We start from the raw sequence: 22,493 nt of genomic DNA on the forward strand, positions 1-22,493 counted from the left end.
ATTGTGTGCTTTTGATCAGCCCTGATATCTGTAAGCACACAGAATAGAAATGCTTTACTTCATTACAGAGGTGTTTTTATATCTCTAGCCTATATTTAATGTACTCACTGTGTTTGAATGTGTTGTCCTGTCCTGTCCTTAAAGGGTATTCACTTGATATAATGATTTTATTATTTGCATTTCACAAGAGAACAAGGTTTTGATGTTCCTACTCTGTACTTTTGTTAAAAAAAGATACAGTAATAGATACAGTACAGCATTATAAGTACTTGGGAATTTTGTAAGATTAATTTAAATGAAGAACATGAGTTCTGTAGAATAATCTGATTCTTACACTTGTAAACACTTGTTTCACCTTTAATAACATAGAAAACATAGTAATATCCACTATATCTCCACTGAATTATTGAGATATCCTGTATGCCTTTGCTGCTGCCACCATTAAACCACTGGGTGCCATTTGCCACAGTGCAGTTCCATTCATTACTGCAGACAGCAGTATGTTGTTATTCTATGCATTTCACAAGAGCACAAACAAATTCTTAGGGAGAATACTGGTAAACTTTCTGATAATTTACTTCAGGCGTCACACTGGATGGATGACAATTCCTCAAACACCAAAAACCCCATTTCCTTGATGCTACTGTCAAACTGGGACACAAACTGTTATTCAAGTTTAGGCCTAATGGTTTAAAAAAACTCAATAATAATATAAACAACAACATGATTGGTGAATATTCTGTGCCACGCTCCTAAAAGAACCTATTTTTTTTATTATGTACTTGTTTATGATTGGCATTAGTGCAGATTTTTTATAATGGAAGTACATACACGTGAAGATAAAAATAATTAAGTTAACCAGTCACCCTATTTATATTTTAAATTTGTTTTTGTAGTTTGAGAGTAAATCATTGTTACATTTTATAATCACAATGCCACCTTGCTGGCTCAAAGAGAAGTAAAGTCTTGATATAGCATTTATTGTTTATCATATTAAAGCTGCAGTAGGTAACATTTCTAAACAATAAAACAGATTATCTGTCTCATGTACCACTGTCAGGACATAATGAAAATTTCAGCAAATATAAACAAAATGTTATTTTTTATAAAAGTTACTTACTGCAGCTTTAATATGTTTTCAGCTGTATATGCATTTATGTAGGCCACAAAATGATATTAAACTGAACTTTGCTGTCAAACACCAAACTGACAGTGGGTTTGCCAAAAAAGATGTCAGTGATTTGAATCCATATCTTTCCAGGTGACTTTCTTGCACCGTATGTTATATATATCCATTCCCTGTGCATCATATGGCAGGTTTTTTGTATATGAAGCTAGCTTACTGTTCAGAATGCTAAATTAGGTCTCTGTGTATAAGATGATAACATTAGTAGGTCAATATCACAGGATTCCATTTTGGTGGCAATATAGTACTTGAATATTGCCACAGAAGACAATCAACCTGTATTCATTTCAAACTATGATAAAACTAGTGATGATCTCTCTCAGCAGAAAAAGATCTAAGAAGCCTTTATCTGTAGTGAAATCAACCTAGACTGGGTGCCGTCACACTGAGCTCCCTTTAGCCGTTTGATTGGCACACAAATAATCTTGCGTCTTTGACAAAATGAAAGGGCAAGTCTCTCGGCTTTTGTCGGCTAAAATGTCATCACTTGGCACACATATGGGAAGCCAAGTCTTTGCATCATTTTCAGCGTCCCTCAGAGAGTATCTGCTTGTCCTCCCTGTTGACATTGCCATTATATACATGACAAATACATTCGTCAGAGAAGCATGTATTCTCTGTTACTACAAGGAAAGGATAAAACAACATGGCTACAGTAAATTATATGCTACATTATGCTGAAATGAACTATAACAGGGACAATAGATAAAATCTGACATAATGCTTTGGGTATATATATGTTATGTATCACATCTTTTGATTGATGTAATTTGAATTTGATAGCATAAAGTATTAAATACACTCATAAAGCTGCAGTAGGTAACTTTTCTCCAAAAAACTTTTTGTCATATTTGCTGAAACTTTCACTAAATCCTAATTAACAGATTATCTGTCTCATGAACTAATGTCAGGATATAGTTAAAGTTTCAGCAAATATGACAAAAAAACTCACTCATTCAGAAATGTTAACTACTGCAGCTTCAAGTTAATGAGTCAGGTTAGAATGTGTATATATATATATATGTATATATATTTATATACACCAACACAATAACAAAAGATGAAGTCTGATGACATCATGAAGTTGCATTGATTGGAGTTGTTGTCTTCACCACCATTGCCCTCATTGTAGTCAGCTTCTCCTGGTTAGGATTCCTTCAGTGTTTATGGTTCAGGAGGTTTCTACCGGGAGCCCGGTTATCCACAGAGGTCTCCTCCTCTCCAAAACAAACAGACCCACTGATTAAAACCACTAAACACACTGAATCAAGCAGTTACATCTTAAAAATCACTGTTTCTTCCACGCTGTTGGGCAGACAAAGGATGTAATGTGGAAATGTACATACAAAAATCCTTGTGTTGACAGTTGCTTGTGTGGATGAATGATTTGGCATCTCACTACTGTTTTCAGTTGGAAAGCCTTGGGGGCAGGACAGTGTGTTCACTAATCAGGGCCTATGATGGACCTGCAATGAATGTTTTGGCCAGATACAGAGTATGGTGCCCAGAGAGCTTTGTGTTGTCAGAAAACAGAGTTTGTACCATTCGCCTGCCAGTGCGTTCATTGTTTGTTTAGATTCTGTTTGTTTGTGACATTAATCATGCCAAGGCTGGATTACCAACTGGGAAAAGCAGGCAATTGCCCAAGGGCCACAGACTTTCATGGGCCCCAAAGGCCCTCGGTTCACTGTGTGGCATATAGTTTATAGTCATTTGTATTCATGATTAACATAAACTGGAATGGCTTAATGGCAACTCATGTATTAGATAATCTTGCAGCCCTATGACAAATCCAGTGTGTAACATTTAGGAGGATCTCTTGGCAGGAATGGAATATATCAATCAATCAATCAATCAATCAGTCAATATTAATTATTATTAATATTAATTAATATGTAAAGCACTTTTCAAGCAAGAAAAATGTAACACAAGGTGTTTCACACATTAAATTGCCTAAACGGTGAAGACCCGAACACAAGCTATGTTCACAGAGCCTTCAGAGAGGATAACCATCCTCATCCTGGATTAGAAAGGTTAAAACAACCAACGAGCTCATAGAATGGGAAGAAAAGACACAATTCTCTGAATACAAGAACTGTATAAAAGGTTCCTAATAATTTGGTCAACTAGGATCAATAAATTAAAACAATATTTAATGTAGCACACACAAAACAACATACCAGTCTCTGAAATAGTTTTAAGGTGACTTGCTATGTTTGCAAATGCTGACCACTAGATGTCCTCAAAGTTACACCAAAGGTAGTGACGGTGGGGAAAGAAGAGCATGTTCAAGTGCTGTGGGAAATATCATGACTAGATTAATCATGGACTAGCCAACAAAGCGTAAACTGCTGGGGGAGCTAAATGAGGAAGTCCTCTGTAACATCCGTATTACCGAGAAGTCATTTTGGGAAGAGAGCAGAGAAGCTGAGTCATTGCTAAAAGTGAGTCAATCTGCTTTTTAGGCCTAAATTTGGTAACACAGGAAACACCCTGTGTAGATCGCTATGATGAAAAGATTGCTGAACTGTAGGGAAGTTTACTTTGTCTTTGTCTTCACCCTTGGTGACTTTTTTAAAACTGTGTGTATGGTATATAAATGAACACGAGCCTCACTTCATATTTTCCACTGGATCTTAAAATAGCTCTCTACCACTTGACATGCAAAACAGGCCAAATGCAGATTCCCCCCCCAGAGCCAGGCAGCCTGTCACAGGATCCTTGCAGTTACTTTGCATGGGTTCAGGACTGAGAACCCCTCGGAAAGTCATGTCACCGCTTCCTGTAGGGAATGAACAAGTGACACTGCCTCTCGGAGCTAGAACAATATTCCAGGGGGGCATGAGGCTTATAGCAGTGGGAACGTAGACCTGTACTGCAAAAGGGAAACCATTCGGTTGCTCTCCAGGAAGAAACTTTAAGAATAAATCACAAAAATGGTGCATTCATGTCACTTTCCTAATAATGTGATTAAAAACACAAGTTTTAAATGAAAGCAAGGATACATACAGTTTACACTGAAATGCATCAAAATGAGTATTCCAGCCAGTCCCTCCTCTGGTATCAGCAAGAAAACATCTCTTCTTTCTCCCAAGCAGGCTCATGGGGTAGGTGTGGAGACTTACCTGTTTAGGCCCATCTTCTCCGTAATCATCCACGGGGGTGTCATGCTCAACAGCACCGTCAGACCAGCAGGATGTAGCATTAGGAGGGTTAGTAGTACAGTGAGAGCTTTATCGACTCAAAAAGCAACATCGCCAACCCTTGGCTGTGAACTTATTGCTTTTGAACCGGTCAACCACTTTCTCAAATCCATGGCTGAGAATGAGAGGAAAATATTTAGTTAGCTTAGCTAGCTAGCCTGATGACTGAAGTTCCTGCTCAATTTTTAAAACATTATATTACAGCATTATAGCTGGTGTGCTTTTTCTTCAAGTAGGGAGGCACAGTGAAAGAAGTGGGGGTCAGTGGTGCCCCCTAGTGGAGCCAAATTTTGGATCCTGTTGTGTCAAAGTTCTGTTTTGTTCATCAAATGGAGAGTAAAGCTTCCGTCCCTGGCCAGGAAACGAACCTGTACCACAGCAAAGCTAACGCAAAATCCTAACCACCAAGTACACTGTAAACAGTTCAGTCAATCTGGAACAGTGGATAGTGATATATAGGTCTTTTAAATATTACAATATTGCTGAAATTATTACCGTGTCTTGACAGTACTATGAGACAGATAATCTGTAATTGACTCTGGCTCATTCTAGGGCTCCTAATGACATTTGCAAGAATCCATCGGGCCTGAACAAAAGCAACCAATCAGAGCCAAGAAAGATATAAAGATGCTTTGGGTTGGCGTCTTGAAAATAGTTGATTGTTGAGTCTCATTCCCAGGGTCCCAAAGTGTGTTTGTGTACAACCAGGGAATGAGACTCAACAATCAATTATTTTGCATTGCTCTGGTTGGTTGGAGGAGCCACACACAGATTATCTGTCACATGTTCACTGTCAGGATATAGTGAAAGTTTGCACTTTAATAGCTTAATGATAGTTCATTTAATTCTAAGGGGTTGTGGAAATCTTGACAAACTAGTGACCAGGCCTGGTGGAATATCAATCGCAAAATACAATTTTTGATCTGAAATAATGTGGATAATAGCCTACAGCAGTGGTTCTCAACCTTTTTGGGGTCAAGGTCCCCCAAATTGATTCACATGTGAAATAAGATGTAGCCTACTCTCAGGGATGCCCATCTGATAAGATTTAGTTAGGCTTATTCCATAACTGTCTATGCTGTAGATTGGCAAATGAATAGAGTGTGAACCCTATAATCAGAATAGTCACTCTTTGCTATGAATGAATGAACAATCAAGCGTCACTGAGCCAATATCTATATCCAATAACCTGCTAAAGGCAGACATAAACCTTGTGAAAGGTATTGATCTCAGATAAGCTCAAGGCAGAGGTGAACTCTGTTATCTGTATGCACTTGTGGTGCAGTTATGTGCAAAAGTTGTAAGAGGTTAGGACCGGCCAGGAAATAGACACGCCATTTTCCTTCAAACCCCTCAGTCCATTTAAACTATGATTTAAACCCAGCAGGGGGAGGCGCTGTAGAAGACAAAAAAAAAAAAAAAAAGCTGGACGGAGTTCAGCGTGGGAACCAAAGAAAGCGAGAACAAGAGCCCTGTCAAGCTAGACGCAGTTAATCGAGATGACACCGGAACTGACATGTATGGACTCCGAAATAAAGGCTCGAACTCAATGATCCCACAGTTATAGGTTTAAAATGATGGCTGGTAAACGAGCCCGACCTATGGCAGTTGTTTTGGGCCCGAACCCGACGGGTCCACTCGGGTTCAGGCAGAAAACCAAAGCTCTTCTTTGCAATATAATTTCTTGCTTTTGTTACGTTTTTTTTTCAATGTAGCTTTTATTGTGAAAAACTGTGTCCGGAAGTAGCGTCTATTTTTATTCAGTCTTTGCAGCTCCGGTGTGTGTGAGAAAGACTTGTACGGGAAGAGGAGAAGAGACTGTAGACGCGAGGGATCGATTAAACGACGGGGTTCGTATGTTACAGTCATGAACTATGGATGTTGTCACTACAGGTTCAGTCAGTGTCTCCTGCTCTACTTCTATGGCTGAATTCATCTGCCATTAGTTAGCAGCCAGCTAGCATACAAGCGCAATGTAACGCCAGCCGTCGTCTCATTATGTCTTCTCTGTCTGTCCCTCTCTCTTGTCTCCAGTATTGTCAGGTGGCACAGAGCCTGTGAAGACCGACGCCGTGCACTTAAACCCGGGCTTTTTCCGCTGGATTTGGAAACATTTCTGTAACGGTGACCGTGTGTATAGAGCTGATAGAGGATGTCTGGACAGAGCATTACAGACAGGATAACCGCCGCTCAGCACAGTGTCACCGGGTCGGCGATATCCAAGACTGTGTGCAAGGCGACCACGCACGAAATAATGGGGCCAAAAAAGAAACATTTGGATTGTAAGTATCCTGTTTGTTGGTTATCGATACAGCTGTGTGTTTAAAGTCGGCCCGGCGTTTTCTTTAGGTAGCTACCAACAGAATGTGAAGGCTGTGTCTGTGGCTATGAGGCCTGCACATACATAGAACAGTAACTTAGCCAATATTCGTTTCTACAGGCAGTCAATAGATAGAAGTCATTGGATCTCAGGTAGCAGCAAGGCTAACCGTTTTGATAAGCAGTTTGCTAATGGCATAGGCTCAGTTTGAGCAGCTCGGGTTCTTGTTACCTGTAAAACATTCATGAAATTCACGGTTTAGTTCGTTTTTGGTACAGCAAGGTAGGGTTCCCGGGTTCCCATGTTCCCTGGAAAGCCTAGAAAACCAGCAAATTAGAGACTACCATAAAACTAATAAGAATAGCCTGGGCATTCCTTAGATCACTGAACAACCCCTGCCTTTATTGGGGACGGGTGTCAGTTTGGGACAGGCATTCCTTTAGCACAAAACTCTTGCTCAACACAGATGGAAATACTATCAAATTGTGCTGCTTCCACACAGTTTTGTTCAGCATATTTGACAACTAACAGCTTGAATTTCAGGTCGTACTTATTTGTCTGTGCTGCCGCTGTCACATTTACAGCAGGTGAAGATTTACGGGACCCAGCATACGGGACCCAGCATACGGGACCCAGTATACGGGACCCAGTATACGGGACCCAGCATACGGGACCCAGCATACGGCGGAGTGCAACAAACTTCCCGTGACAATATTATTTTGATCGCTGGATCGTCACAGACTAAAGGAATATAAATAATGGAGAAGCGGACACAGGTTTTATAGATTCAGATACTTTCTGTTAAATCCAGACCAGGCCTCTAATTGAGACTTGCCTTTATTTGTCATAACGTGTAGACACACCAGGCTAATAAAGGAGACCGGCATCTATCTGTTTTTATTAGACGTTTTAAGGTAGTTGTATCTATTTATCTGCTGTGGTGAGAGCAGTCGGTTCTTAACCTGGGGGTTGGGACCCCCACTATAGGTCGCCAAAGCTTCACAGGGGCTTGCGAAGGCTTCTTGATGTTAAGTGGTGTAAGAAAACATAATCTTTAATAGGCTTCAATTTTGACAAATTCTGTGTTTTGTCTCCCTGACGCTTGGCCATTGTACTATTTGCGAACTGCAATAATAATTCTTATATTCAGTGATTATACACTAATGAAAACATACTTATGAATATTATATTCCATTTCTGCCAATAGAGCTTTCTCAGTGTTCCACTCTGGACCTTTTAATTAAAAGAGAGATTGATGTTTTGTTATTTTTAAAAATGCTGAAATCCGAGACAGCCACAGTATTTTCTTGGACATTACACATACCTAAATGGTTTAATCTGAGTAGGAAACTATATTGGCATAAACATTTAGCATTTGTGACTTTATAAGGCTAACTTGTATAGCCTATGAAATTATTATTTCAGCTTGAATTGTTATGTATCACACTTCCATGTGATATTTGGGTTAGGCAATATTTAAGCTTTTAGAATGGCCAATAAGTCGCACTATCAAGCCAGACTATTTTCCAAAACTAGGCATTTAATTTGAAATTTGAAAAAGTAGTAACTTTGGCTTAATTATGCATCTCCTATTGACTCACATCTCCTAACATTATAAAGAGCATGGAATTTATGTGTTACATGATTTTTTATTTCTTTTTCAGAATGAGGCATACTGGGACTACAAATATTTGAGCTGAGTGTGTTTTCTAAGTGTGTGCTACAACAATGACATCACTTTAAAGCTCAGTAGAAATTTCTGTCTATGCCAGCAGTTCTAGTGCCTGTTGAGTCTGTTCTTATTTCAAGAAGTGGCTGTGGAGTAGTGAACTTTGACTTACAGCTTTATCAAGAGCACACAAGCAAATTTATATTCAGCAGGGTTATAACCAGATCTACTGTTGCCACCGTTCAGAATAATGTGGTTTTAGTGTTGAGCTGTTAATAAGAATAATAATCTTGACACATTTGTGGAGGTTTGCATTTACTTTGGGTCATATTTGACTTTCTATCTATCACATTCCTCCATGGTGCTGTCGGGTGCTTCCAAGTCAAACAGATAATATGTAGACATTTCCCTGTTTCGTGTCTGCAGGTGGAACAATATTGGCAAAGTAGTCACGTAGTCAGCAGCGGATGCTAGTAAAGAATCGCCTTAAGCCGATGAGGAGTGGTATGTGCCAGTGGAAGAGGAGTGACATACCGTTTTCAGGTCCCATATGCCAGTCTAACAGCAGAGACAATAGTGCTACTAATTAGCTTGCCGTTTACACATCAGCCAACACCACGAAGCAACCAACGCCAGACCCACACTGCGTAGCCAAGACCCAGCCAGCCTACCAACCCAAGCTTAGTTTAGGCTACAGTTGGCTAGTTTTATGCCCTTGCCTTGCATTGTGGTAGAAATTGAAAGTATCTATTATATGTTCACATAATGGCACTTTAGGTCTTGATTTCATTAATTGTCACCCTAATTAATTTTTAGCCCTGCTGTGTGTTTTAAATGTTTGTATTAATCATCTTTCAAAAACTATTCTTTTTCCATGCAGTTGTCCTTCTCCAGGCATAGACTTCTTCGATTTAGTCTTTAGTCCAGATTTTAGCTTGCTTCTGTCAGCCTTGCAAATGAAATGTGGCACACCAGGCACCCGAACTTGGCAGCATTTTGGTCCACAAACAGCAAACAGGCTGTTGGATGCATGGTCTAAAGTTCTCAATGACATGCCTGTAATAAACAGACATATTTACATTTAAGTATTCTCATGCCATCACACTGCTCTGTTTCTGTTGTCTTAACTGGTCCAGTAACAGTATATTGCTTATTGCAGTACTCGGTACAGTGTGGAATTCACATCCAGTTAACTCATATTTTTAGGTCTGGCTTGACCAAGGAGTGTCGTGTTTGATGTTGTAACGTGTTTTTGAATAACCACAGCCTTCAGCTGATGTAGTATGCAGCAATGCAGCCATATCCCAGTGACCTTCCTGATTCCAGGCAACCAGGTGATATGTGGCTCCTTTGCATAGCTGTTGAACCTATCCCTGAGGTTATCTAGAGACCCGCTGCCCAGCAGGAATCTCGCTTAGGTTTGAGGTATTTAAAGAGGGCTGAAGGGTGCACTTGTGTTTGGAGTTTCCTGACCAGCCAGATATAGCCATGATGTGTCTAGCTGCCATCCCTGTCTTTCTCCTGTCTGGACTGCAGGTGAGATATGGCCCTGTCCTTTCCGTTGAGTTTGCGCTGGACTACGGTTCACATTCTGTAACACTGGCATGCTAGATAAACTCTACCAGACAGGGATAAGTAAAGAATGAACAAATCTATCTCTGCTGCCAGCTTCATCTTATTTACTTGCATGTTTGTTGAAAGTAAGTGTGAAATGACTTCTGGGGAAAATTGGCACCAAGTTGGTTCAGTTCAGTTTACACCCCAGCAGTGCATGTGCAACAACAGATTGTTTGGTCTTTGTAGCTCCACGGTTATGTAATGTATGGTATTTCCTCCACTGAGAGTTGCTGTTGAAATAGTGGGCAGCCCAAGTGCATGGCAGCAATCTTTTTTGTCCAGTTTAATTGCCATTATGTAAAGTCCATTACACACTGCTGTTAAACTGCTCAAAGGTCTCTCATGACGTGATGAATATATAAAATCAGCAGTGGCTGTTGAACTTTGGTACTGGCATAAACATCTTGACTCAAGAGGAAATTTCCATAGGATTTGTAGGCGTATATATGTGCCCTAGACGTCCTTTTGGTCCGTGGTGCATTATTTAGAAGCTGCAGGTATCCATGTGTTGATATTAGAGTCACATGTTCTTCAGTCTGGCGTAAAGTTGTGGTCGGAGAAGCTGCCTCGAATGTTTTTAATGGGTATTGCATTAAAGGTAGACATCCAGAATAGTGCGCCATTTGTTAGTGTTATTTTATTACTTTTGAATTAGAGGGTGAGGTGAGGGCATTGTATTACTACACTCCTAGATGCCACTAAATCCTACACACAGGTCCTTTGCACACTGCTGTACACACACTTACCCTCATGTTGGGGAGATTTTTTTAGGCAGATGTCAGGGTTTCTGCCAAAAACGTTGATAGGCCATGTGTCTTAATACTTAATAATTGAAATGGGTGAGTTCTATAAAAGTTAACTCCCTGTACAGCCACAAACAGGGAAGTTAGCTGTGAAGACAAAAACCGTTCTTTGTACCAGGCTGTAAACATGTTTATTTCCAGTGTAAAGTTGGGCATTTTAATATGGGGCCTTATTGAGATTGACTCACTTCTGGACACTGCCTCAAATGGCCCTTAGAGGACCTGCAGCTTTATGCCACATTCATTTCTCAGCCAAGGAGGTTGCCGCTTGGTTCACACACATTAGCTATATATAACCAGAGTGTTCTAAAGCTGTACTGTTCATTTTGATAAAATGATGACTTTGTTTTGTCGCTGAGGAGAGAATCAGTCTTATAGTAATGACACTGGCTTTGCAGTTTTTTATACCTGGATTTAATCCAAGGTGTGTGAAAAGAGGATTGTTCCTCCAACAAGACATTTGCACCACTTCCTGTTACAGGGTTCAGAGGGCTGACAAGTAATGTACTCTTCTGATATGTGTACATTTGTGCTGGACATTTAGTGGCAGTTTATTATGTACATTAATGATTGAGACGATTTTCATTTACTCAAACGGGGGACAAAGTTTGAAACCTAAACTGATCTGTCTTTGTGTAAAAACATCTATACATTGACTGAACTCATTGAAGAAAAGAGAACGTGTTAAAAGCAACCTTTGGTCGATCAGTTTGTTCACTTTTTTCAACAGTTTGTAGTCTATGAGGTTATTGAGTAAAGCCCTTGTATTCTACTGACAGTCTTGCCCACACCCTGCCCTACATGCAAATCTGCATGGAATGAAACTGTGGCACTTTGAAAGGTCTCATTCATGTCTCACCTGTTTTGAGTTTGATGGCTGAATTGTGGTTTTAGTTTTGTCTGGTTCTCTGTTGGTAGCATTTAACTCTTACCCTCTGGCCCGCGAGACAAGTTTACATGGCTGACTGTGGTCCTTATAGTTCTTAAAAACAAGGCTACTTAATATAGGAATCTGATTAGCAGAAATTGTCAACGTAAACGATGTTTCTAAAAGAAACTTAAGGAAATGTGCAGTACCAGAGAACTTACTGTAAATTTTGAGAATATGTTACTCTATTAGTCTATGCCTAAACAGGATTGTATGGTGAGGATATCTGTTATAGAGAATAGAGCAGGTTTATTTGGGGAACTGTTAAAAATTTGAGTTGGTGTTATAGCTTTGACAATTTTATTTGTACCTGCTGGTGCAACATCAGGTATTATTGAATAAGTGGAGGATGGTTATAACAATGCTTTGCAATGACAATGTTTCATCTCCTCAGACGTCCCCGGCCTTGTAACATCCTGGCCTCCCAACAGAGGTGAATGTGGTGTATTCTCTTACTTCCTGCACTCCCTGGAACCTCAGCTGTGTCAATCTGTACATGGTTCATCTGAAACATAACAGCGGGCACACTAATAATAGAATACTAAGGTATTAATGGATACTGGTACTAATAGATTTGTACCTTTGCATCCCCCCAGAGGCCCTGCCCCATAGCATTCACTCTCCCCACACTGAATGCAGCGCTGCACAAGAAACATGTGACTGCAGTGGCATCAAGTGACGGCCCTTAAAAAGAGTGCTGACGCCCTGTCCACCAGCTGAGCTGAATAGAGTCCTGTGTGACTCTGAAAGGCCTGTGAGACTCAAAAGCACAACTAAGCTAGCCACCATGACCTGCTTGCTCCTGTGGGCCACCAGAGACCACAGTTATGCAGTAGAGAAGTCAAGTGACACCTATATGTCGCAGGCTTCTTGGCAACCTGTGTTACTCAAGTTGTTTTCACTGTATATTTACAGTATTTCTCTTGACACTGAATGCTTCATCACAAAAACATTACAGCAAGTACTTTGCCTCTGCCCGCCTGTAAAGCAGAGCATACCTAAACAGCGTCCAAACTTAAGACCTGCCAAGCACCAAATGCCAGTACATTTTGGTTTTGGTGGAAAAATGTAATGGAGTCACCAGCCAGATGGCCAGTAAATTATTTGGAATCACAGAGTAGGGCCAGCTGTTCATTCTTGTCCATAACTGTCTTGACAGGGCTCCAGACTAACTTCTTGCATTGGTTGCACTGGTGCACCTAACTTTTTTTTTTTAGGTGCACCAGCACAAAATTTAGGTGCACCCAAATTTTTCACTGCGTCACCTTTAACACCATAAGGTTACCTTTTTATCGCTCTCCATAACTTTCATATAATGTGAATGATTTTTAAACAAGAATAAGGTGTAGAGAAATGCTTGTCTTTATTTGAAGCACAATTATATATAAAAAGAAAAATAAAGTGTTTAAAGTGCTTCACTGAGCTGAAATTGAACATTTCAAACTAAAACCCTAAGCAAAATAAAAAATTTCCAAATAAAAGAGGACCTGATTACTACTACCTGCCGCTGAAATGCAGCTGGGAGAGGGGCCACTTTCTCTACACACTTTTCACGGCATATTGTGTGTTTTTTAGACATGTTATGTTTTTTTAAAGTTTCGATACGAAACGTTGTTGACCCGCTCAATGTAGTATTTCCGGCCATATTCTGACCGCACTGCTGACAGTACACGCAGTGCATTGCGTTACATCCTTTGTTGTACCTCAGCCAGGGAAATTGTTTCAGCCAGTCCTGTCTGAAGGAATATATTTTGGCCTTTTTAATTTGGGTCTCGGAGCCGGGCTCTATCCCAGACTCAGTTGTCTCCTCCTCTGGTTCCGAGTCTGATGCTGTCATCGAAGGACCGGGGCTGGTATCTCACCAGGGACCAAGGGCTCCGTATCTTGACGGGATGGACTCTCAGTAGTGGGGATGGATGGGATTATAGTAGTAGGGCTGGTTGTAGGCTTGGTTTTCTTAATGAAAAAACTTTCAATATTTCTGCCTCTCTTCATTTTCCCTCGTTTTGTCGCGTTTATTTTATTTTTCCGTTTCAGTTAGTCAGCTACTCTGGTGCTCAGGTCGCGCGCAATTTTTAACACACACAACTTAGTGCAGTGAACAGGACCACAGCCAATCAGAAGCAAAGACCCACCCGAGCTCTGTCTCTTATTGGTTTATAGAACACGATATGATCCTACCATGAGTGTGTGAGTTCAGTCACAGGAGAACACAGAGAGATGATGTGCTTGAGAAATAAATTGATGTTTTCACACGGGCAGCGTCAGGTGCAAATTTTGGTCGCATGTGCGACCAGATTGGTCGCACTCTGGAGCCCTGCTTGACATCAGCAAATCAAATGATAGGATCTTACTACTATTTTGCCCCTTTTAGCTATGTCTCATTATTAGAGATGTGGCAACGCATGCCTGGTCAGGGTTCCCACCCAACTTGGAAAACCTGGAAATTTACTAGACTAAGACTAGTTTTCCTGTCATGGAAATACCAAATTATCAAATATCCAGGAAATAATCTATGACGTCCACATTTTTTATGATTCTGTTCCTTTTAGAGCTGCAGAGCCTTTCGAGTGAGCCAGCAAGTGCCCCTGACTCTGTTTTGACCTGTGTTTACCCTACTATTTCATGTCAAAATGGCTGCAGTGAAAAACATCTGTTGGATAAATAAATGCTGACCACCGTGTTCAAGCAAGTGTATCAGCTTCAGAATTTTGCTGTGATGTGAATTTTGAGCCGCTCCATGTGCGCTTTGCTCCATATTAGACATTTCCTGGAGCAGGAAGTGTTTCTCTAGTTCCTAAAGCAAGCCTTGGATTGCGAAGGATAAACAGAAACAGGAAGGAAGTGATTGCATAATCCAGCCCCTTCCCAGAGCACAGGGGAGCTGAGCTGATCAAATGTGAGATTGGCTGGGACACGTTTGATGCATTTCCTGGCAATTAAGCCGCTGATTGCAAGCCTACATAATTCCAGCGAGCACACTTTGCCACTGGAATGCCCTCACCACCCCAGACATGTTGTAATCATGTTATCTTTCAAACAGATATGCATCTAATTGAGAATTGCTTAGGCGTTATCCAGAAAAGAAGAGCAAACATTTCGCCAAGCTGCTAAAGTCAAAGCTGAAATTAAAGTGCTGACTACTGTGTCATAAAGCAGAAATTTGTACCACGGATCACTAATTAAAAGTCAGTGGGTTCTTGTATAGTCTCTCCTCTCTAGTGGTCTGCATATTTTGGATCTTCAACGCCGAAATGTAAAGCTTTGCTGTTTCTATCTTTTTGTGCCAACTTTATTTGATGTGCTGTGGGCTCTGTTTAATGAAGTGTCTTATTTAGCAGATACATTTGAAACACAGCACAACCTATTAAATGGTAATAATGTGGCTTCAAGTGGATAAAAAGTGTAATGTATGACAGCTTGTGGCAGACAACCACAACACAACAACAAAGGGGATATGACGCCATTGACAGGCGAAACGCAGCGTTTCCTGAATAAAATGACAGATTGGTCTGAGTTTAAACATTTTTGGAAACATTTGGGATAATGGAAGTGCACAACTCACCTACATATAGAACATAGAGCTAGAGTTTATAGACATTTTAATGTGGAAATGTTACATATTATAGCATTAATTTAGTCTCTTACTGGATTTACTAATTCATACAATAATGTATTTCATTTCATTTTAAAAGAAGGTACAGAATCTGCATTTCTCATTCCACGACAGTAGGACAGTAAATTAAAAGGGAAAATCATTTAGAAGCTACCTTTTTTATTTTCATTTGTTCATTCACTTCACAGTTCCATCACACATACTCAGTTATCCTGTTTGTCCCTAGTGGCCATTAGGGGTGAAAGAACATTTTTTGTTTCGTTTTGTGATATATTGATTTTCGAGAACACTGTATAGTTTTTTGTGTTCAAACCCCAGCTGCATAAACAAACACAATATATCTCCTTGTTGACAGTATAGTAATAGATCAAAATATACTGAATTGTGACCCCTCTATTGATTCTTGGAAATACCCAGCCCTAGTGGCCATTATGTGCAGAGTTTCTTATTAATCTCCACAAGGCCCCATATTAATTACCTAGACTGTGGTGTCACACATCTAATTTGTCCCACCACATTTTGTTAATGAACTGGAAATATTTATGCATGTCTCTCTAACATCGGGTTTTTCACCATTGCTTCAGCAAAGTGTCTCTGTCCCATTACAAATATCCGTGGACAGTCTCCCCTCGCTCTGCCCCTCTTGTATGGTCCACTGACAGTCACGCATGCGCTGCAGAGAAACACAGAGAGACGTTCTCCGATGTGGACACAGTGGGTATTTTAAAGCAACAGTGAACAGTGAACACACTGTGTGCCGATGTCATTTGGTACTATGTTGGTCTTGACAGGCTTTGTTATTAACAACAAGCCTCTTCCACGCACGGCTCACCTGCTGATGTGAAAGTGGAATGCCAGTTGTGCTTTTTGGTGCAACTTTATAAAGTGTACTGCTAAAAAACAGTCAACAGAGACATATACAGAGCGAGAGAAACGGAAAGAGGCATTGCAGGGCAGGCTGATCTGTCATGGCACATGACATTGGATGTTATCTTGGGCATGTTGTTTCTGTAAACGTTTATGTCTGATAATATGCTAATAATTTTTCGACTCACCAGCTTATCTGCACACAGGCCAAAAATTCACCAACACTGAGAAGTTGTGACCTCATCTGGAAACACCATTGTGACTCCTCAGTCACATCTTAAATGTAATTTCATTTTACTCAGAGAGAGAGTGTGTGTGTCTGTGTGTGTGTGTCTGTGTGTGTGTGTGTGTGTGTGTGTGTGTGTGTGTGTGTGTGTGTGTGTGTGTGTGTGTGTGTGTGTGTGTGTGTGTGTGTGTGTGTGTGTGTGTGCGTGTGCGTGTGCGTGTGTGCGTGTGGTGTGTGTGTGCGTGTGTGCGTGTGCGTGTGTGTGTCTGTGTGTGTGTGTCTGTGTGAACTGCAGTTGAAATCTGGGTCACAAGAAAAAGGTAAAATCTACAACTGTGCCCTTGTGCTTCTGTGCAAATGGCCTGTGCACAGCGCAGACATGTTTTAATTTGTTATGCAGATTTGCTGCCTTCAAAAATTAATAGCTAAAATGAGCCTGCTGGCCAGATAAAATGTATGCAGGCCATTCCAACCCACAGATTGTGTGTGGGTTCTATAAGCTACTTGTTACAGTGCATTTCGTGACATTTTAATTTGCGATTATACTGGCCAAGCCAACATAGGAAAAGAAAGCAGGAAATAATGTCTTCTTTTTGTCTTACAAGCAACCAAGTCTCAGGATTTTTTGCTGACAGAAGACTTTAAATGTAGTATTTGCCAAGAGCTGTGTGAACATCTTTGGAAATAATTGCGCAAGTGTGTTGATTTTTTTAGAAAAGCTGCATTGAAAAGAAAATATATTTTGCTTAGGTTTTTAACAATTTCAGTTCTGTTTCTGTAGATTTTAGGGAAGTCAGTGAGTTTCAAATACATCCCATACAATGGCCATTTCACATACTGGGAGGAGCAACTGTTACTTTGACACATTCTCAGAATACCACAAGGTAGCTCAGCCCCAGTCAGTGACATTTAGCAGCAGAAACGGAGACCGGGAGAAGAAATTAGCCACTTGTCTCAACATTATAATCACTGATGCAAAATGGTTTCTTCCTTTTGGGGAGTTGACTCTTTTGAACTTGTCCATATCATATCATATATTCATACAGGCTTCAAACAGCAGATTTCTAATGAAAGCACTGAACAAGCTTAACGTGTCATTTTGCTTAACTTTCTGTTAAATGTTGCTATTTGTTTAGATGGTGCTTTACCTAATGCCTTTCTTTATCACTTTTATCTTTATCTTTTTAAGATTTTAGCAAAGATGTGAGCCTTGATCTGAGCCTTGTTCAAACTGTAAATTGATATGCTCTTTACATGTTACTAGAGACCATTACTATTAATAACAGACTAACCACAAACTATTCACTATTAAGTGACTTCCCTTGCTATGTGTGTCAATCATTTCTTTGTTCACAATCATAATATTCTTCTTTTTCTTTTTTTTTGAGAATGCAATGCAGCCTGTCAGTTCACTCATTTATAAATATTAGAATACACACTGCATGAGTTATATTTAGCAAACAAAATTAGGTGAGAAATGGACAGATACCCTACTGCTATTCTTTGTTGTTGTCACCAACATTGTTAAATCTGGCCCGTGGGAGGGCAGCTGTGCTTTTAGTTAAAAGCTAACATTAGAATGCTGACATGCTATACAGGCCTGATATACGCAACCATGAAATGAAAATCAGCATGTGAGAGACAGAACACTTATAACCTTGAGGCCACTTGCACACAGGGACAGGACAGGATACCATGGGAATTTCATTTCCATAAATCAATTTGAACTTGACACAAGAAGACTTTTCTAGTTGCAACTCTCATTTCAGTTTTTCTGCAAGGTGATGAGTTCAATGGCGAGTGGTACAGGTTGTGTATGTGATGAGCGAGAACCGTGTGGTTGTTGTGATTTGTCCTGCACGAACACAAGTGGAGAAAGTTGGTGGTGTGATTGCACTCCCCACAGTTATTTCAGTCACATCTGAAAAGGCTTTTGTTGTCACATGGGTGGCCTATTGTGTATGTAAAAAGCAAAAAGGCTTTTGTGTGGCTTTCGACAAACACTGAGGAGGATTCACAGACCACCCATGTAAACAGGCCTCAATGGGGAGCACAGCTCCTACACAGCGGTTAATGTTAACCATTAACTTAAACAAGATATTTTATTCCTTTCATTGATGTGGCTCTGTAGAGTGAGACAGTTGTCAATTATTATGTACGTATGTACCGTAGTCCATTTTGGTACCCTCTTTTAACCTTTTCAATTTAATTTGAATCTATAAGAATACCACAGAAACAGTTAGAAAAATGGGGATATAAAATGGAACATGTCATTGTTACTCAATTTCACATCTTGAAGAATCTGTAGGTTCAAGAAAGGATCATTCATCTCTAGTCAAATATAAAATTCACTTAAATATTTATTTACATTGACTGCCATGCCTCTCTTTTGGCATCTGATGGCTATGAATATTATATAACTGGAATCATTCTCAACAGTGAGTCTGTCACATGATTTCCTGGAAGAGGACAAAGTAAAGACCTTCCTCTAGCACCTCATCAAAGATTTTGTTTCTCATCTGATGACATGTACTGGGACACATAAATTACATTGTTCTGTCAGAGTTTGCTATTCAGGATTTTACAGATTCATCACATGATTTTCACTTCAGGGTCCAAAATTAACTTCTTGGTCTATCTGCCAATGTCTGCTAAACTGAAACAGTTTATCAGCCCAGATATTTTTCAACCGGTATAAGATCCGTTTAAAAACTCTCCTAACCATGTCATCTGTTAAGCCACTTAATTCATTTTTCGATTTACTCCTGCAGTGTGCCACCACATACGCACACGTTCTCTTTGCAATTTTCACGAAATTGTCCCATATGGTATAGGCATGTCATAATACCAGAAACTTTGTAGGCGATACTAGTACCAGGGAAATTCCATGATTTTCAAAAGCGCTCTGATACCACGGTAAAAATGTCCTGAACAAATTTTTTTTGCCCCTGATCCCCATGTAATATTGACTATCTGCTGATACCGAGCCCTGATCCAATACTTGTATTTTCCTTAATAAAACTGTTGAATAGCTCTGCATTGCATTCAGAAAAAAATGCCTGCATCCAAGCTGTTCCTTATTATTTTATTATACTCGACTAAATAACAAAGTAGGCTATAAAAAAGCCGAACAAACCGTCTCTGTAATCTTTTTTGGTCTTGTCGCTGTCTGGAGGGAATTTCTCTCTCCCTTTTTAATAGTGTCTTCACTCCTGCAGTTTGTTGCTGCAGTGCAAAGGCTTGAGTTACCTAAATTAGCTATATTCTGTTCATTGTTTATTTTCCTCATCTGTACATCTTTCACACGGACTACATTAATAAAATACTATTATTTGCTTTTTGTTTGCAGGGTCTTTGTTGTACTTGCAGTGTGCTGCTCTCCACCCCTGTCAGCCCCTGCATGCGCACAGCACAGCACAGCGTGGTGGAGAGACAGTGAAAAGAATTGACAACGGTTGCAATGTACACGTTTTGCAAGTAAAACACCTGTACAGCTGCACTTGTTGCCGTCTTCAACATGTTCTACTTCTTCCTATGGTATTTGGCGGCAGACTAGTATATTTACACACGTATATGTTGCCCCACCAGGTTCAGAAAAATTGCATCCTCAGTACCTACGCTACTATACTATAGAAAAACCAGTACTGTCAAGTTTTCAGAATTGTGGTATCAACTTGGTACCAAAGTATCGGTTGTCGTGACATGCCTACTGTGTTAACAGTGGTACTGGTAATCAAGCTTGGTCGCTATCTAGATGAAGTAGCGACAGTGGACAGCGAGGGTCAATCAAAGAATTGTGGTACGATTATTGACGGTCATGTGTTGCATGCCACCACCAGTGTGCAGGGTCGATTTAAAAAAATAAAAACTTTTTTTTTTAAATAAATTCACGTGTTGTAGTGATGAGAGTTTGTAGTAAAATAGACCTACTTAGCAACCTGCCAATTAGGGTTATACACAGCACAACCACCAATGCCAGTTGACCTCCTTTTATTTTATTCACTTTTTGTGGCCTGTGCTAATTTTGGAGCCTGATTGCAGAAGAATGTTTCTTGTTTGTGGTTTGTTTGCAGTCAGTGTGTTGAGCTCATTTTCCTCCCCCTCTCTGTTATCTGTACCCATTGTTGCCTTAGTGTGAGTTTGGTGAATGCCAGTTTAAAAAACACAGTCTGAGATGATTATCCAAATCTAGAATATCAAATAGTATATAAAGCTAGCCCAGGTATCCACATTGTAGATATTTTTCATTGAAGAGGGTGCAATTAGGTTTTCAAGAAAGCTTTTACGTTTCACATATTTACACTCCTAACACTTTATATATGAGTAAAAATTGTGGTACCACCAGTTACTGTCAAGTTCAAGATGCGCTTTAAGAATGGGCACACAGCAATGAGAGAGGGCTCTGTCTGTGTGGAATATATGGGCGGTCTGTTGAGGTCTGGCATCATTGATCCATCCCACGGCCTTCATGGAAAGCGGAACCAGGAGGCATTTGCTTTCACTTCAGGCCAGATGGTCATGGCGCACCGCCATGGCAGCCATGTTAAAAATGTATGCCCTGTCAAAGTAGGGCTGGGCAATGTAGCTGAAAATGTATCACAATAATATCTTAAATTTCAGTTATCGATAACTTTTAATAACCTATTTTTAGTAAATACCAAGTGAAAAAAAGTTGAACTTAGCCACTTTATTTATCAAAGCACACAGGTAATAATATCATTTAATGTGTGGTATCATATGAAACTAGTTCACCTAATGCATCCATTGGTACCAACCATGTCATACTATGGATGTAAAAACTGGCCATTTTTAAGAGATCCCTTGAGCTCTGGTTTTGTGGACATGCTATGCTGATATTTTATTGAACAGTTTTCTTATTGCTATTGATGAAGATTAAATTAGATTATACTTTATTCATCTCACAACGGGGAAATTAACTCGTGACAGCAGCAAGACAGAAGCAAAAGATGTGTAATATACACTACAGAAATAAAATAGAATGGGTAAACACAATGAACAGACACAAATGTCCTTAAACATAAACAAACGGACAAATAACAAACAAGTGCAAAGACAGGCAGAACGAGTACTAAAAGTAAAGTGCCCATAGTATAAATAATATTGTACATGGTAAGTAATTGGAGTAAAAAAAAAAAAACCAGATATAAAAGCTATGGTGAGTAGTGGTGGTAATTGGAAATAGAAACTACAACATGATCAGGTGGTGCAGGTGTTGTAGAGTCTGACAGCGGCAGGGATAGAAGACCTGCGGAACCTCTCCTTCTTACACCGTCGGTGTAACAGTCTGCTGCTGAAGGAGCTACTACCGTGCTCCTGCTGTCCTCCAGGTGTAGCAGGGATCTGTGCAGCAGGTAGATTACTACCTATTGTTCACACACTACTACTGATGTGTGTGAACAATAAGCAAAGGTTATGAGTAACATGACTTGTTTTCAATGTTATTTTAAGTAACAAGCGACTAATCGGGTAATGATGATGAAACCACCCATTTCCAGACAGTCTGTCAAAGATTCCTGAACCTTAGCTTTGCACTGATTGTTTGTCCTGAACGTCTTTGTTTGCCTGAACTCTGACTAACCAGCATTCCATTTCACTCCAGTATTTTATCTATTGTGGGCAGCATGGCGTTGAGCAGAAAGAAAGAAAATGCGGAAGCCACATGGAGAAAATGTCTGCTTTCACTGAACAGCAACCTTGCTTCCTCTGAGGTTGTGTGCATTGATTTCCTCAGTACCACATTTGCTGATCAATCCTTCTCCCCCTTCCTTCCTTTTTTTCTCTTGTCTTTCTCCTTCCTCAGACTTGATTCAGTGCACAAATGAGATGAATGTGAACATCCCTCAGCTGGCTGACACACTGTTTGAGAGGACCACCAACACCAGCTGGGTGGTTGTCTTCAAGTCCCTCACCGCCACACACCATCTGATGGTCTACGGCAATGAGGTTAGGACGAACTGTTGTCAGATAACAAAAGTTTCACCCTTGTACACACACTGTGTTGACATGGGGTAAGAGATAGCTTGTTATCATCTCATAG

The 22,493-nt window shown here is 40.1% G+C and overlaps 1 protein-coding gene across 15 annotated transcripts in view; it reads left to right on the forward strand.

Moving 5' to 3' along the window:
• Positions 1-6,147: 6,147 nt before the first annotated feature.
• picalma (phosphatidylinositol binding clathrin assembly protein a) overlaps positions 6,148-22,493 on the forward strand; it is a 42,516-nt gene continuing 26,170 nt past the window's right edge. For 14 of the 15 annotated variants that reach the window (XM_051401541.1, XM_051401544.1, XM_051401543.1 and 11 more), the window contains exons 1-3: positions 6,148-6,239; positions 6,424-6,671; positions 22,257-22,399. In XM_051401541.1, coding sequence (XP_051257501.1) covers positions 6,542-6,671; positions 22,257-22,399 — 273 coding nt within the window. In that variant the 5' untranslated portion in view covers positions 6,148-6,239; positions 6,424-6,541. Of the gene's footprint in view, positions 6,240-6,263; positions 6,288-6,423; positions 6,672-22,256; positions 22,400-22,493 lie in introns of those variants that run through there. The other variant, XM_051401542.1, reaches the window with a different exon arrangement.

This window comes from Dicentrarchus labrax, unplaced genomic scaffold, assembly GCF_905237075.1.
Source record: "Dicentrarchus labrax unplaced genomic scaffold, dlabrax2021, whole genome shotgun sequence".
NCBI lineage: Eukaryota > Metazoa > Chordata > Actinopteri > Moronidae > Dicentrarchus > Dicentrarchus labrax.